At 40.2% G+C, this 18388-nt stretch overlaps 2 protein-coding genes across 2 annotated transcripts; both read right to left on the bottom strand.

Moving 5' to 3' along the window:
* Nucleotides 1-11: 11 nt before the first annotated feature.
* Nucleotides 12-6207, bottom strand: LOC117966333 (hematopoietic SH2 domain-containing protein homolog). Its single transcript, XM_034912228.2, has 6 exons — nucleotides 5891-6207; nucleotides 3057-3234; nucleotides 2815-2904; nucleotides 2108-2273; nucleotides 1520-1831; nucleotides 12-1056 (listed from the first exon to the last, which is right to left on the bottom strand). The coding sequence occupies exons 2-6, from the start codon at nucleotides 3179-3181 to the stop codon at nucleotides 502-504; spliced, it is 1248 nt and encodes a 415-aa protein (XP_034768119.2). The 5' UTR covers nucleotides 3182-3234; nucleotides 5891-6207; the 3' UTR covers nucleotides 12-501.
* A 1051-nt stretch (nucleotides 6208-7258) lies between these two features.
* Nucleotides 7259-18214, bottom strand: LOC117966369 (ras-related protein Rab-8A). The gene is made up of 8 exons (XM_034912315.2): nucleotides 18046-18214; nucleotides 14162-14222; nucleotides 13695-13755; nucleotides 13442-13519; nucleotides 13267-13356; nucleotides 12911-12976; nucleotides 12750-12800; nucleotides 7259-12303 (listed from the first exon to the last, which is right to left on the bottom strand). The coding sequence occupies exons 1-8, from the start codon at nucleotides 18167-18169 to the stop codon at nucleotides 12211-12213; spliced, it is 624 nt and encodes a 207-aa protein (XP_034768206.1). The 5' UTR covers nucleotides 18170-18214; the 3' UTR covers nucleotides 7259-12210.
* Nucleotides 18215-18388: the final 174 nt, after the last annotated feature.

Genomic DNA, 18388 nt, shown 5'->3' with positions numbered 1-18388 from the left:
ATATATATATATATATATATATATATATATGCTATTATTTATTGTAAGTTCATATGTGTGTTTAATATTTACATAAATAAAATGTCTTTGTAAAATCATTTTGTTTTATTTTTAATATACATTAAAGCTAAAATTCCCTGACAAATAGTTCATCTAGAGTTTTTTTTTTTAATGTCTAAAACACTAAGATGTATTTCATTAAATATTGTATCTGATAACTGTTTAACACACCAGAATCTGCACGTAAATTTCGGAAACATTAATGAGTTTATGTGAAGATTGCCGAGTCACATCTAACTGTGTCCTGCTTGCTCCTGCGTGATCATCAGGATGCAACTGATCAGTTCCATGTTGAAGTCCAGGCTTCCCTTTTCCATTGTCGTCTGAAAACCAGCAGTGATCCAGAGAGTTGATCATTTGAGTCTCATGAACAGAACAAGAAGTACATTTAACGCTGTTTTGTTACACGTTATGAGGTTCCAATTTATTTATTTTAAATAATCAATAATATCCTGGGGCAAATGGAGGTGGCTGATGATATTCCAGTGGGAGAGCTGGCTGCTTTTTACCACTGTCTTTACCAATGTTTTTAGCCTCTTTGCTGTTCCCCTGGAATCCTGAGTTGAAATCACTGGTCTTATCGGGCCAGCTCTCTGCAGATTTTGCCTGAAAGGGCTCTGAATGTCCGGGTGTCTCCGCGGCTCCCCCTTTCTTTTTCAGGGAGTTCTTTTTTAAACCCAGGAGGTTGATGGTGGTGCTCTGTGTTCTGAATTCTTTTTCCATTTCTTTTATGACGTTCTTCACCTTGCAAAGTCGTTCGCCGGAGAAGATCCCACTGCCGGGGGCTTTACTTGCCTCTCTCTCGGTGGCGGTGGAATTTGTCAAAGGGATTTCCGTGGGAAAAGTCCTTTTTGCTGGAGCGGGCTCCTGTGCCCTACTGGGAGGCAGCAGAGTCCTTGGTGGTAGTGGGGGTGCCTCTTTGAAAATCGCCTCTGTGCTCTGGGACCTCTTTGACAAGCTCTTCCAGGGTAAGTGCTCAGGTTTATCATCTGAAATCTGAAATACACACGGACAATGCTCAGCTGTCTCATTGAATCGCCACCTTCCAATACTCGACAGTGGATAAAAAAAATAAATACAGACAGAAAGAAGCAATGATGTATCGGCAGGTTAAAGAAGCATGCAGCTGCAAGTCAAGTCATGTCGTCAATCACAAAGACTCAGCTGTTAAGGTCACTTTTCAAGTTTGGCTATTGGAGCAAGGTAAAAGTTGCTGTGCAGTGATCATTCTAGACATTAGGCAGTCTCTCTGTGATAATGGACCCTGCATTACACAGATCACTTGACACGTCAAAGTCATTTTTAGGTCCATTATAATCCAGTAAGAGACCTCTGTTCCATCATTATGTCAATGTAGTAGGGAACGTCTGGGGTATGAAGTACGGTTGAAATAGTGCGAAGGTCTGGGTGTATTAGAGATAGTTTTAAATGTAACACTGCCTTGATGTACCCCACTTACTCTGGCATCATTCAGGAGGTTCATGGAAGCCAGCTCCTTGTTAAGACTGGGGTAAAGTCTATTCACAGGGAAGGCGTCCTTAAATCCAGCTGAGGGTTGCGGATCCCTAGTTTTGAGGTCTTGGTCTCTCGACCGGTGGAGTGAATGTCGTGACGGGAGGGGTGGAGGCACGTCCCTGAGTGAGCGGAGTTCTGGAGCTGCCTGAGAGTTTGGAAAGCACCTTGGTAATGGAAGGGGAATCTGATTGTGAGCAATGGAGGGCTTCTTCTTTGAAAACAGCAGCTCTGTATAATCAGCGTCATCTTTCGAGATCTGCAAAGTAAAAAAAAAGGCAGGATGCTTTTCATATAATATAATATCTGGCTGTCAATTATCAACTGAAAAAGCAGTTACGTTTTTTGTAACTTACTGGATCAAAGGTACACTGACAGTGAATCACCAGTCCCCCCCCCCACCTCACCCCAACTCCACTCGTGTGTAGAGAAAAGCATGCAGATTGATTATATTCTATTTAGGACAAGAACCATCTTCCCAGTTGTCTTTGCCCTCATGTAAAAAACGTGCTCTTATGTTACACTGGATGCTTACCTGCCCACAAGGAACAGTTAGAATCTCATTGTAAGGCAGGATCGGAATTCTTTGGTGGAAGTCCACCAGCTGGTCTAGAGATCTGTAGGACGTGGCCTCTCCCACGATAGTATACTGGCCGTTCCTCAGCACATCAATCATGAAGTGCCTGCAGCAATCCACAGTTCTACGTGCGGGGAAAGAACATTCTTATTATGGTAGAGACACATACCATTCACAGTGGCTCATTGAGGACATGAAACTAAAAAGTGCTTATGTCTAGATTCTGAGATCATTTATACCGTGATCGTGACAGAAAGGTTTGAAATGACGTGATCTCGACATGACACATTTATATCTCTTGTTGTCCACTGTCGTTAACGATCCCTGGTAGAAATAAGGGTCCGCGTTCCAGAAGCGCCCATCGGAAGAATGACTCCTGTTTATATTTTGGCATTCCCATGTTATCCCAACAGTCTCATATGGCAGTTCTGCTTGCATAGCAGTTCCAGTACTAGTGTGCTTCTGCATCAGGATCAGGTCTGGTTCCCAATTCATTAGGGTAATACTTACACAGACCTTTCTAAGAGCGTTTCATTAGATTTTCTTTATTTGACTGTTTCTAATATAAAAATAAATGCTGCCTGTACACCTGGGAACTACTGCAGTGGTTTATAATCATATACTTTGAATGCACTTGATTCAGATAGAAAATGATATGTTCTTACCTGTAAGATAAGGTATACCCGATGCGACTTTCACTGACCCTGATCAAGAAACAACCAGCAGTTTTATTCTGCAGTAAATCTTCTGCATCCCTGAGACAACAAAAACATCAAGGCACATGAGTATAACATGCATATCTATCTATCTATCTATCTATCTATCTATCTATATCTATCTATATATATATATATATATATATAATGGGTAAAATCTGGAGCAAAACTGTTGTTTTTTTAGGTCTTACTTCCTTGTGATAATTCCATGAAACCATTCGGGAATAACACCATTCCTCATTACGCAATCCACCTGGAACTCCGTGAACCACTTTATCGCAGCGTCGCGTTTCCTGCAGATTCCAGGATTGTCCATTCTTTCTGGGATCTGATCAAGGCAAAGGGGTCAGAAATCAGCTTGAGAAGGATCTGAAAAAAAAAAAAAAAGTTTTCCGGTATAAGTTTTAAGATGAATCAATAAATCCATTACCTGCTGCATCTGTAATTGCAAGCGTCATAAAACGTATACAAGGGAAATGTAAAGAATTGAATATTTGCTTGTTTACCGTTTAAATAAACGTCATGCGGAACTTAACAGTTCACTGCTGTTTAAGTTGTTCTGTTTTTTGATTTTCAAACAGATCAGACAGGAACATACAAATACAAGCCACTGCACCCCACTGACACTGAGAAGCCGCAAAACATACACTCTAGATAGAATTTGCATGTCAGATGTGTCCTCGCAACTAGCTAATCTCATTCATAGGCAGCTCCAGGAAAGGAAAATACATACAGCGTAATGAGCTTTGGAAGCTCAATACCGCTTTCATTTTATGACAATCAATAGCATGCGTACAGTTTATGGTTTATTTATGTTTTTTTATGATCTTGAGAAAAAGAAAAAAGACAGCTCAGGCATTTAATAAGGGGGCCAAGCATATGATATTTTCTTGCCACCTCATAAATGTTCAAAACATCTTCTGCACTTAGTGTTAGTTGGCAGTATTTGGATGTGTCGGGACCACTGAATCGGAATAGAAGGGTTTCTTGTATTTGGACTAAGCTTCCAAAAAGTCACCATTATTTAATATGGAAAATGTGCACCAGGTGGTCATGTGACTCAGAGATTCAACCGAGACTCTGAATCACATATCTTTGAATTGACCCATCATTAACATCACCAGACACGTTCAAATCCAGTGCGGTGCGGTATAGGAATGGCTTGTTTATTTTTAGGGTGGCGTTATTAAGATTAAAATAGACCGGATTCTGTTGAACTTCCTTTAAACGTCATTATTTCTAAGCACAGACAAACAGAGGGTTTTAGCAAAAGGGAGCGTCGCAGGAGCGCATTCAAATACCATAGTAACAATAGGGAATTCCTTTATAAAAGATCATTGCATTACGTCGTCTCTAGCAAACACTCGTTAAGTATTGCAGCTAGCAGCAATTATTTGCTTATTTATTATTTAAGTTAAAAAACTATTACTGGAATCACACCTTTATTGTGGTCTGGTTGAATAACAAAGGACAATAACAGGATCGATACAACTAGCAGCAGTGTGGAGTAGTGGTTAGGGCTCTGGACTCTTGACCAGAGGGTTGTGGGTTCAATCCCCACTGGGGGACACTGCTGTTGTACCCTTGAGCAAGGTACTTTACCTAGATTGCTCCAGTAAAAACCCAACTGTATAAATGGGTAATTGTATGTAAAAATAATGTGATATCTGTATAATGTGAAATAATGTATAACGTGATATCTTGTAACAATTGTAAGTCGCCCTGGGTAAGGGCGTCTGCTAAGAAATAAATAATAATAATAAGCAGAAAAGGCTCAGTTAAGCTCTTAATGAGTCGCTACAACCGTTTAAATAATGTGCGTGTCATTTTTCTTTTCATTGTTAACATCCTGACAACAATAGGACTGGTACTTTAATACAGCCCCTTCAAATACAATGCCATGCGCAATGCTACACTGCATTACTGTTAGGTAACAGCTTTTAATAATTTCAGTTTGGAAAATGATGCAAACTACAAAGCAGTCCTTTATCCGGGATAATTTTAATATTCAAATAATACTGCTGCCGACACATTTCTTATCTCCTTCCTCAGTAAACGTGTTTTACCGTGAATCCTATAGGCTACTAAACGCCTTCAGTATTAAACACATTGAGAATTGGTATACACAGCGGGACCAAGGCATCTCCACTTTGGAAAGACAACCAATTCAATGCATGGTCTTAGCAGTCAGATCCCCATTTCAACAGCCCAGGGAAGCATGTTTTTTAGGGGAGTAAGGTGACAGAATAAAGGATCGTATTTGGGGTATCAACACACCAGCAAGTGACAGTCTGGGTTTTTAAGTTTTAGGGTTACCAATATATTTATAAGCTGCGGGAGCAATACCTGTCCCATGACAATCAGTTTCACACAGCCCTATTGTAGTTCAGTATGTCATATTTGTGAACAATCCAGCATGATGAATCATACTGTACGTCTGTATGGATTACAGGAAGTAAAATACATTTCATGAAAAAAAGTATATATATATATATATATATATATATATATATATATATATATATATATATATAATGATTGCCATTACACGAGAGTATATATAGAGAGTATATATATTCATTTTGAGTATATATAGTTTGCAAATGATGAAAAAATAACTCTGTGTATCTAACATCGATAATAATAATAATAATAATAATAATAATAATAATAATAATAATAATAATAATAATAATAATAATTTCCTATATAATTTTGTTGGTTCCTTTCCCGCATACAGTACAGAAGACTCGCGTCTATTCGGCTCTGCTGTAAGTGAACAAGTACTTATGTATTATTATGAATTGTTAATAAATTATATAATGTAGGTGAATTAAGACAAGCGCACCCAGCTCGAGGTGCTCCTGTTACAGTCGATGGCGCTTATACCCTCGCGTCTCTAGCTTGATCAGAGGTAACCCGAATAACTAAAACGACGCTCCCCAAAAAAGTAGAAACAAATTATTGCTAAGAATCAAATACATTCTAATATGAAATCCGGCGTTTTCAAAGCCTGGGAACTTACCTGTCTGAAAACTCCACTTCGTGTGCTCAGTGAACGAGACGTTTGTGAAAGGAGTGCAGTTCCTGCACCTGTCTCTTCGGGGTTGAAAGGGGCGGGGTTAAGACAGGTGAGGTGTGCAAACACCGGCACGCACGTTGATTCTATGCAATCAGACATCCCTTCAAACAAAATGGCATTTTAATTTGAAAAAAACAACAACTAATGAATAAATGTTTACTCATTTACAGTAAGTGTATCGCTCAAGGGACTTGCGGCTACTGCGTTGCTAAACAGATAGCAATGCTGTGTGACGACGTTAATTATCAAGCCGAGGCAACGCCCATTTAAGATTATATAAGTTTCGTTTCCTCATAAACAGAGACTTGATTTTGACACGTGGGTAGTCGCAGAGTGGTAGCTGGATAATAAAACCTACGCGTGTTTGTAATAAACTTAACGACACATCACTGAGCAATCATGTAGGCCTACATATAAAAAAAAATCCGCAAGACTGCAAATGTAAAGTTATACACAGAAAATGCTCGATCATGCTTGCGTATTTTCCCTAAAACAATGTATTGATGAAGCAGATATTTCTATTCATATAACTTTCTTGCTATGTCAGGAAAGAGGAGTGTTTGGAAGAACTTCCACCCCATAATATGACAGAATCCAAGCAGAGGGTTACGAGATTTCCAGAGTGAAAAACTGGGACTTTTGTTTTTCTTCATCAATTCAATTAAAGCTTTAGCGACTCTGAAACAGTTGAAATAAATGGCTCAGGAAGTTTAACCGAATCTTACTTATTAAACACACAGCCTAGCTCTAGCAAGATGGCCTGACTGACACAGAGGGAATACCCAGACAATGTCACCACCGGACTTCCCAGAGGAAGCTTCTTAAAGCACTGATGCGTCAACAAAGGAATGGGGACATACCGGTGTATTCATTTATTGAGAGAGAGAGAGAGAAAGAGAGAGAGAGAGAGAGAGAGAGAGAGAGAGAGAGAGAGAGAGAGAGAGAGAGAGAGAGAGAGAGAGAGAGATTACATAAGGTTGATCACGTGATGTGCCATGTCATCCCTGCAGTGTTATACAAAGCTGCATCACTGCCGGCCAACTCTATCCAACAACACTGCCCAATCGTACCCAGCATGACAGAGGCTGCAGGCGTCTCCCAGGACCACCACAATCCACGGGACCAAATCCAACTGAGCATGCGTGGGATGAGCTTGCAGTTCCAGTCGAAGCCACATGATGTCACAGCTGTGATCAGGACCGTGTGCATTATAACAATCTGTGTGACAGGGTCATTATTTATTTTTGAATACTTTGTATAGAAACCATTTATAGATAAAAAAAAAAATAATCAAATAACCGCACACACTAGTTTTAAAAGAATCTTATTTTAATAAATCATCAAAAGTACACATAATCTACAATATCTGTAGATAAATTCAGTAAGATTTTTTTTTTATTTTTTATTTTTTTATAAAGTACAGTACAATCCAAGTAGATCATTTGTGACTTTTTTTTTTTCAGGTAAATGTTATTTGCAATTGTCTTTGGAACGCGATTACGTTCTCCCCACATACCCTTTACATACGATCAACACAAAATAAAGACAAAATAAAAGAGTGATCAAGCCAAAGGAATGTCAAGTTATACAAAAAAAAAAATTATAATACAAAAATATTAAAACACAATCAGCCACTTCAACCAAATACAAACAGAGTGTAAAAGATATTTCAACATGTTCTGCATATTCATGGTAATTCACCAAATATACTTCACATGGTCAACCTCAGGGTCTTTTGAGTAATAGCAACTGCTTGGTGGGGCTAAACAATTGGGACGTGCTTAAAAAGCACACGTGTAATTCGACTCATCTGGTCACCTTTCCCTTCCCTTTGGATGATGTTTGCAATACTGTGGAGTGGTTCTGGGTTCCCTTGATCCAATATCGAGTTTCTGTCTTTACTGGTCTGTGAGCTTGTCTGGAGAATGCTAACAGCCTGGAACTGAACAGACTGCCTCATTCCATTCAAATCATGTGACAATAAGGCCTTTCATCCAGGTTTGTCCCACATGCTCACCCTCTATATACTCAGGAATAGGTCTCATTGTCTCCTGTTTTGCATGCAATGAGGAAGTCTATTATTATTATTATTTGTTTATTTAGCAGACGCCTTTATCCAAGGCGACTTAGACTAGGGTGTGTGAACTATGCATCAGCTGCAGAGTCACTTACAATTACGTGTCACCCGAAAGACGGAGCACAAGGAGGTTAAGTGACTTGCTCAGGGTCACACAGTGAGTCAGTGGCTGAGGTGGGATTTGCGGGGACCTCCTGGTTACAAGCCCCTTTCTTTAGCCACTGGACCACACAGCCTCCTGTACTCTACTCAGAGCTAGGCGGTTTGCCAGACGAGCTCAAAGGTAAGAGGCAGATCTATAGGAACATGATAACTCAATATTGTGCATTAGAGCCCAGGATCACAATCAGCGATGGCAAACATCATAAAAAATCAAGGAGAAGGTGGAACAAGGTAATAAAATGACACAGAGATGATGAATGCAAAGTGTTTCATTTATGCGAATGATTGGATAGCAATCCGCTGGTAAAAACAAAATAAAACCAAAAACATTCTCATACATGAATATTGACACTGGAATCTATTTTTTCGGACACAGTACTTTTTTCTTTTATTTTTAAAGCTAATAAGCGATGGAGTGTGCAAAGAAAAACAAAAAGCATTGTAAACAATACTGCCTCTGGATCCACCCTCCTTTTACAGTTTTTCGAAGAGGAAGAAGAGACTAAGAAAAATTCATCTTTTAAGTATTACAGATGCAGTAGCAAAACAAAAATAAAAATAATGCATTCCCAGTTTAAACAGTTGTGCAGTATTTGGATCCTTCAGTGCTGGACTGCATACACTTTTTCATTTTTTTTTTTTTTTTTTTTTTTTACTGCTGTTGCAAGATGCATAGGACAGAACAGCAAGTATTTAAACGCTGAAAGCAGTTCTAGCAAGTGCAGAATCTTTTAAAAAGCAGTATCGAAGTAGAGACGGACACCACCTGTTGGTAAGATAAAATAAGGAGCGTCAATGGGCAATCACAAAGGGATGCTGGGAATTGGAGTGTCTTTAGGGAAAACTCCTGATCATCCCTTTAACACAGCACTGAAGTGGTCAAAAGAACAGCTTTAAAAAAAAAAAAAAACACAATCACTCACTGGCTAACCACATAATGGATAGAGAAAAGACTCAGTACAAGATCTCCCACAAGAACAAGTGCAGGTTGCCCTCGGGTATAAATGTAAGCCCTACTTGGAATCCAACACAGACATCTAAACAGAATATCAGCACCTGCTGCTTGTGGCCTGCGACGGAGAGAGGAGGGGTACGATTCTGAAGATCAGATCCTGATATCCGAAAGACAGTCAAATGTGATTCAAATGGGTGAGTCTTCAGCCATGCAAGTAAAAAGGCACTCATTAAACATCAAGATTCATTTGGAGAATAATCCTTTTAAAATTAAGGGAGTTGCATTGGTCTGTACTCGGGTCAATATATACCATGTCTAAAGCTACAAAGCATTCACTAGCTGTGATGAAGTAATTAAAGCCATTCTTTAAAAGCACAGATCCAATGGGTTAATGCAATAGCCATCATTAAAACAATTGGCTATAAAGTGCATTGGGCCTCAAGTCTTTCATGTTTTGCAGAACCTAAGTATCTTGTTAAGTGTCAAATGATATTCTTTTAGGCTGCAGGGCTGCATCGTTAGAGAAACACACATAACTAGTTATTCAAGCAAGTAAAACCCTTCTGGGTCTAATGTAATACTGATTACTTTGATTTCAGGTCACTATTGCAAGTGACAGCTAGTTCACACACTACTGTACTCAATAAAACTCACAAACACTGCCCGCAGTCCCACCTGTTGCCAACAGAGGCCAGTATTGTGCATTGATATTTATTGGTCTTGCTATCTGTACTGAAATATTATACAAATCAATTTATAAGTATGTGTACATGCTGTCAAATGTATATATAATAAGTATCTGGGCTAATTTTATTTTATTACCATTATAAATTGGGGTTGGCAAACCTAGTTTTTGTATGATGTGACTGGAAATATTGAAAGCAAAGGTTATGCCAGCAAAAATTAAATATACTGTATGGCATGCTTATAGTACAGCTTTTCAAACAAGTACGGGTCGTAACTACCCAACAATATAGAATCTACAAGAGTTAATGTATGCATACATACTGGTACAATGACACTTATCGCAACACAGCCTGAACAGTAACATCAAAAGCCAGGGATATGTAATCCAGCCTCCTTCACTGCAAGCCCCTTGAATACACAACACAAATAAAGAGAGACAAACTGAATTAAGAGTGATTGCAACGGATGAAGGAGTCTGCTGGTTAAGAAAGGAGGGGAATGGAGCGGGCATGCTTGAGTCAAAGAGTTCCCCAACAAGCTGCAACATTCCCACCGCTTCCTGTTGTGCATGCCGTGGTTTTGCACAATCACAATGGTAGTTTTACTCTTTAAGACCCTTTAATCCATCTGTGGAATTGCTCCCAGATTAATTCCTCTTCCCCCATGGGACTGTCATGGTAGAGCACCTGACTGCTGGGTATTTACACACAAGCGGCTTCCTTTAGGAAGGTTTGCATCTGTATTGCGAGTAGAGAGATACTTTGCTGGTTTGTTTGAACAGGCTCCTGAATTTGCAAACCTCTCTCAAGCAAAAAAATCAGTGGTTTTTATTAGAAGGTGCGAAGACAGAAGTGAAAAGCATGCACTGAATACTGTTAACAAAATCTGGTTCACACAATTAAATCAATCCACTGTCTTTATGGAAAGGGACTGCAAGATGAGGACAGGGATAGAAAAAAAAAATTAAAAATGGTCCCCAGTCTATGAAAATAAATTAGAAATCCTTTGTCCTTTCTCTCAAACCACCCTAAGCTTTCTCAAGTGCAAGTGAAGCAGGGTAAATACTAACCAACGCTCAAGAGGTGGAGGATTTTAGTCATACTTTCTTAGAAGTGTGGTTGGGAGATTTAAAAAAAAAAATACTAGTGCTCTCTCTAGTTGAAATGAATGATTATAAAACACCTGTTTAATTAACACAACAAATTAGGCAAGTTACAAAATGAAAAGACAAAGCGTTTGTAGGATGGATCTAGTATGGATACTGGCTTACCATTTTAATAAAAAAATAAAAAAATATTAAATTGTTATGCAATATCATTTTTGAAAACGCACGAAAAGTTTATGAATCAGAGTTAAATTTCACGGGAGAGATTATTTCAAAACTAAACTGCTGAAAAACATATTCTGAAAATTAAGCCAAGCCCTCAAAGCCAAAAACAATTAAGCGTCCATTAAAACAATGGAATATAAACCTACCATCTATAATAGGAGGCGTCTAGTCTTCAAGGAATGTGGATGGGCGTGAAATTAAGGAGCAGAATTATTTTTGGAATAAAGGAAAGAACGCTTAATAAAGCAAAACACTTTTTTTTTTCCTTTAAGTAATTTGCCTCCTATATGAAAACCAGAGCTGATTTGTCAAGAAAGGTGAAGAAATCTTGCAGACTTCAGCCTGAATATACAATAAGAGCAAAAAATAAATAGTCTTAGATTTCTAATATTTATTAACAAAGGAACTGAACCCAAAGGGGAAATGTCGGCGCGTTCAAAGTGCAATAAAATGATAGAGGCTGCTGTGTTATCATTTTTATTGCATTTCAGAAAGGCAGAGCGTTGAAAGAGAGTGAATATCGTCATTGACGGTCTCAAGAGTGATTTGATCAACTAGGAATGTGCTCCTGAGCCCTGAGCTGGATGCATGTTTAAAATCTCGAAACTCGCTCACCTGACAAGGTACTCAGAGGGATTAAAACACCCTGCGTGGAATGGATAGAATTCATCAAGGTTTCATAATTCTAAAGTGGGAGGGGACTTGGTCGCTCTGTGCAGACCTTGAAGAGTAAAACCAGATTTAACAACATCAGAGAGAACTCAAAAACAGTTCTGCTGTTTCGCTAAGACGACACGGACATTTCCCGCTTCGGTGCAGTTCCTCTTTGAACCCCACTCTACCCTAACCCCGCCTCCCTGGCAGAAGACACCCAAACAAGTTGGAAGGAATGGTTGAATCTCAGTGTGGCTGTCCGCAGTAGCGCAGGACCTGTAGGGGAGTGGATGAATCCGGGGGGGGAGGGGGGGGTAGGAGGGAGGAGGGAGGGCACTGGGAGCAAGCGCAGTCTGGTTTGGTTGAGCCGTGCAGGGCTCCAGCAAGGCTGCGGACCCTCACAGCACGACACAGCGGAAGAAACTGCTCTTCTTCTGTTGTTCTGGGGTGATCTTCACCCCTTGATTGCTGCCTTGTGGACTGTTGCCTTCCTAAGAGGGGAACCAAAAAAAAAAAAAAGAAATCAGCTCACCACTTGTTTCAAATCGAAGCAATCTTTTCATGCGTTTATCAATTTAGCAAAAGCAAGTGGATTAACCCCTTAAGGTACACAAGGAATCACGCAGCTGTTCAAACGATTTCTTCTTAAAATACATTTGAGAGCGACTCAAGAATCACGAGGAGGAAACGGACCATTCAGATGATCAAAAGGCATCCGGCCCTGTTTCGTGCACCCCATTGCAAAAATAAGAAAGTTATTTTTTTTTTATTTGTGGGACATGTATGTCACTTGTACCTTAAAGGGTTAAACTAAAGATGTCAAGAAGGCATCAGACCCCCATCGCATAATAAACTAGAGTAGAACATATGAAGTGCAAGATGAAACACCTTTTCTAAGCTTTAGGAACTTTAAAACAACAACTTAAAAGGTTCTTACCAATTTCTTGTCCATTTTTGCTTTGATATCACTGGCAAGAGCTAAAAACGCCTAAAAAAACAAAACAAAGAGAAACAGGTTTTGGTAACATTGAGATATCAGTGAATTTTAGCGATTGCTATAACTTTATAAAAAAGGAGATTACTGAAATCCTTACTCACATTTTCCACGTTGATATTTGCCTTTGCGCTGGTTTCTATGAATTTGATTCCGTACTCCAATGCCAGCTGCAAAACAAAAATTAAGACGATAACAATTTCAATGAGCTCTTTCAAATGTGCGCAGGATTAAATCACCTCTGGGCTTGACGAACAAACAGCCAGCGAAAGATAATATGAAGTTACTGTAGGAAGTATTAACCATTAGCGAAAATTAAAATCACTTTGCAAGGAACGGACACCGCGGCCGAACTGTGCTTGGAGTAAAAGACGTCATTGCTTAGCCTTCACCACACTGCAAACCTGATTAAAGTTCACAGGACACAACAGTAGCTGGAGCTCTCGATGCTTCGCCTCACCTTCTCTCCTCGCTCTTTAGAAACCTGCCTCTTCTCATTTACATCACACTTATTTCCCAGGACCATCTTCTCTACATCGGCGGAGGCGTGCTGCGTCAAAACAAAACGGGTTAAACACAAGCGCTTCTTTCACTACCACCACTGCAGAACAAGCACAAGCTCTCGAGAGACCTACCTCCTCTATGTTCCGTATCCAGTTCTTGATGTTGTCAAAAGACTTCTCGTTGGTGATGTCGTACACCAGCATGATCCCCTGGAGAGCAAAACAAGGAGGTTAGATCCGTGCATGCAGACGTACAGATGAAATAAAAAAGATCCTTTCCTGCAGTTCCTGCGGTAGATGCTCCCGCGAGTTATCAATCTGTCGCATTATGCTTTTCTACCCGTAACCTTGCGAATGATCTTCAAGTCAGCAGCAAGCCACCTACCATAGCGCCTCGGTAGTATGCCGTCGTGATCGTTCGAAATCGCTCCTGCCCTGCTGTGTCCCTGAAATGTACAAGTTCAGCAAGCTGGTTAAAATCAGCGCACATACAAGACCTCCATTAAAAGGGACACTTCCTGTATGTACGTCATCTGCAGTTCCCTCATACTTTTATTCACCATGCTCATTAACTTGCAAGAATTGCTTCTGAAAAGATCAAGGGGTGTGGTAGCATTGTGCTCCTTACTGAATACATGTGCGCAAATTCCTGTGCAACATCAATATGCTTCCCTGTATTTATAGTTATTAGTTATTTAGGCTTGGAAAATAATGATTCAAGTCAAAACATCAATAGAAAAATTATACAAAACAGGTAAGAAATCTAATATTAGAAAATATAAAAGATGCTCTTTAAAAATGACAGGTGACTCAACTTCAAGGATGAAACAATATGACATTTCAAGCACGTACCATATCTGTAGCTTGATCTTCTTGCCGTCCAGTTCTATTGTTCTGATTTTAAAATCAATACCTAGAAAAAAAGACCACAGAACACCAGTCATGATTTTGTATTTTCACATTCAGTCTGCTGCACACAAAAAATTAGGAAAAAGTATACAATCGTATTTTGTCTCATGCAAGAACTCATCCAGTCAAACCTGTACTTAGATAATCCTGAACCTTATGTTTTTTTTTATTTTTTTATTTTCCATGCTTGTAGATCCGAAGGTCAAATCTCATTACCAATTTAACCAGAAGCATAGTTCCCTTTAACAGCCTTTAGATATTCCCTGGGTCGTTTTCCTGTACCTTAAGCTGCACTGCCACTGAATCTGACAATCATTATAACCGATATCTAATTGAGCTTGTCTTCGATCTCCCACAGTATTAAAGTCACACCAATGCATTTCTGTCCAGAATACTGTGCTGTATTTTACAAGCTGAATTCGGAATCTCAGCTACTTCACAATAAACATTATTAACCTGAATTTTAAAAAGACTATGCATTGAAGCAACTAACATTGTGACTCTCCACGGCAGCAGGCAGTTCTAAATACTGCAAGAAACTTTTTTTAAACATCCCATGGCACAGTATAGCCCTGTAAACTCCGAATACCCCTACTTCTGATAGTTAACGGAGCACAAACGCTATCTGAAAGGGACCAAAAGATCAGCTGTCAGTCGGGAAGTAAAAGCACACTACAGATGAAGCAGCAAGCCACTAATTATCGTAGCAGAGGCCTAGTGTAAGCTCTGCGGCAGCGACAGCAGCCTCTCACAAAGGAAGGATGTTGTTTCAGTCCCCACATGGCGGGTTTATTTACTGTGCTGGTGTAATTACAGAGCATTTCATCTTCAAACCCTACGGGTGATCATCACCAGACACCCCCACTAAAGCACGCAGCTCTCTCCAAGGTCCAAGCAGCAGGTACTGTCTGAAAGGGGGGAGGGAGGCTGATGCACATACCTTTAACGATGAGCCAAAGCTTATTTATTATCTTCTGGTAGACACTGTCGCCCCACCTTATTTAAAACACCTCATTTTCAGACAGACCTGCGACAGTGGGACGGAAAATAGGCTTGAGTGTTAAAACTACTGGGGGCAGGCGGGTATAAATTAAAGGAGATTTTTTTTTTTTTTTTTTAATTAGAGAAAGAAGAACAGCCCCAATGATTCCTCTTCAAATCAGATTTCTTGCTTTATTATACTGAAGGATCACAGACACGAGCTATGGAAAACAACGGACTGCTTGCAATTACGTACACGCCAAATGCAAAGACCCAGAGGAGTACAAGTTTAGCAACGCTTTCAAGCAGCCTTTAGGTTTGTCAGCACAGCTTCTGCCTAGCCTGTTTGCAGTGCAGGGTGTCTGAGGAGCTCAGAGACGCATGACTGATCCTGAAAGATAATTCTACCGCAGGGCACGTTTATAAATGAAGTTTTACAGAACGCATTAGTTTTACAGCAGTGTCAAGACATACCATTTACAACGCCCTCCTTTAAGACACTCGCTGTTAATCGCTTTTTCTTGAGGGACCAGCAAGCGCACAGACACTCTCAAAGAATAAACGAGCCTCCTTACAGGAAGCTTGTGAAGGAAGCCTATAAGCGAATGCAACTAGATTTCATTTGACTTTGTTCCTCTTTTCTACGGGTGAGCGTCAGGGTTTTTAAAGTTGCTGATCATCCCTTTGCCCCTAAATTTAGGGAACTTCTAGACACCCAACAATCCGACACACTTTATCTAATCAAAGTTGATACGTGACAAACAAAGCAGTCCGAGAGACAAACCCCACGGACAGCAGGCTGGCTTTCATCTTCTCTTTCTCTGAACAGGAAATCCTCAACAGGAGTTGCAATATGCTGTGATGTACCTCATTTGAAGTTAACCACAGGGCAAACTGCTGAACAGCGTCATTTAACATGTGAAGGATCCCAGCCCAATTCTCTGCAAGTGAAGAACCCTCGCCTAAACAGCAGGGCAGTATTACTGCCTCTCAAACTCCTTCAACAGCTGACTCTTTAAGGAATGAAGTAATACTCCTTCACCACCAATCACATGCAGAAAACTAAAGTTAGATGAAGTGGGCCAAGCAACGAAGCGCTTTAACGTCAAAGGAAGCCCTGTTTAAAACAGTACAGCTATGGACAAAAGTTTTGCATCACCTAGAATTTATCTTTTAGATAACACTGTGTAATCAAAAGAAACCACATAATGATATTGTAAAAGGCAGACCAGAAGCCAGAACAGCAGTACAGTATTTCATGTTAGATTTCAAAATGTCACTTTTTAAATGTCAGTTTTTTCATTAAGCATATGGAAAACTACAAAGCGGTGTGTGATTCACTATGTTAACGTCACATTATTCAGCAGGTTTCATTCGACTTGATGAAGCATGAGTTAATTCTATAGGGTGATGCAAGACCACAGCTGTATTTTTTTTTTTTTCCACAGCTGAAGTTTTGATGAGCGTCCAGTAATTTGAAATATCCCACGTGTGGGGAGACAATACCAGGTCTTTTGTTTAGAGCAGATGTTCTCAATCTAATTTAGCGTGATGGATTTCTTTGCTGCCTGGGTGTAAGCAGGTCCTGTATCACAAAGCTCCCTGGAGAGAAATGGAAAGAGCCTTGAGGGCTTGCCTCATTGCTTTATCTCCCAATGCTTTTGTCCCACCCAGTTATTTCCATTACGATAACACAAGGCAAACAAGTGCCAGCATTACCAAGCTCACCCCAGGTAATAAAAAAAAAAAGATTTTTACATTCAGTTGATGGATTTATTTACCGAAGTCTAAAGTTCAATGCAGTCCTAATCACTCGCTGTGCTCCTTCCCGTTTATTATCAGTTCAATCTCCTGGTTATTCTGATGAAACAGCAGGCTGGAAACTCTGCATAATTGGGAATTGTGTGCTTTAGTGACAGTGATATTTTAGGTGATTCATACAGAACCTAAAACGCTCAAATCACAATTGAAAATCGTCACAGTTCCCACTGGAATTAGAATACTGACAAAGGCATCAATAAAAAAAAATGAAAAAGTGGGTGGGGCTGGCAAAGTGGAAAGTTGAACTGTCACGTGATTTGAATGGAACTAGGAAGGCCCAGCAAGTTCAAAACAAGTTAAAAAATATATCCTTATTCAATCAATGCTGGTGCAACAGAACCCAGAGCCGCTCAGAGAAATCAAAGAATCACACAGCAGGGAAGGGTTATTGACATTTTAAAAACAAAGCACTTTATTGTCAAAAGCGAAACTTGTTGACAGTCCAGTTTGTTTTTATCCCTTTAAAAGGATGTTTCTGCTGCCCTCTGCAATACTAAAACCAAGCTTCCAGTTTTGTTTTCAGCAGAGTGCAATATTACACCGTCACCACCGGACGACAAATGAAACCGGATAGAACTTATAAAACACACTTCCCCTGATCTTAGAAGTTAACCACGTCAACTTACTTTAAAACTGCTTTTAACTCGAATCGGGACCACAGTGTTTTCTATTTATACTGAATACCACCGTGTAGTTATTTTGTTACCAGGGAGACAGAGACTTCAAACACACAGCTTAGTCCTTTAGCACGGATATGCTGCAAACACTAGCTTGACATTTTTGTGCCCACAATTCCGTAATAACATAAATCACCAAATACACTACATTTCCAGCAAACTGAGTATCATTCGGTACTAAATACGTCGTGTGGCAGATGTAGCGCAGGGTGGTGGGTCCTGGTTTTAATTTCATTTCTGGTTATGTCAGATTTTGCTGACTGGCACACCGCTGGCTCTTCTCTACCCGGCGCAATCGCCATCAGTCTAGTACCGGCCAGACTAAAACAAAACACAAGCCCCACCTACCTATAGTTGAAATAAACGTTGAATTAAAGGCATCTTCTGAAAATCTGAACAACACGCAGGTCTTCCCGACGCCGGAGTCCCCGATTAACAGCAACTTAAACAGGTAGTCGTAAGTCTTCGCCATATTATTGCTCCTCGTTACGGAAATCCCGCCCGACACTGGAGAGTAGCTGCGTCACGCACCGAGCCGCCGCGAAAGTGAAGGTCGGATTGGTTGTCCGCGACGTCACTCACCGGGAGGTCTGCCCCCGTCGTCGTGGCTCCGGAACTCCAGCGGGGCTGACGTCATCACGCTGGAGCTGCATTCTGTGCCACCCAACCCACTGAAAAAAAAACCCACAGG

This window comes from Acipenser ruthenus, chromosome 49, assembly GCF_902713425.1.
Source record: "Acipenser ruthenus chromosome 49, fAciRut3.2 maternal haplotype, whole genome shotgun sequence".
Lineage (NCBI taxonomy): Eukaryota > Metazoa > Chordata > Actinopteri > Acipenseriformes > Acipenseridae > Acipenser > Acipenser ruthenus.
This window is presented reverse-complemented; position numbering and strand designations above follow the sequence as displayed.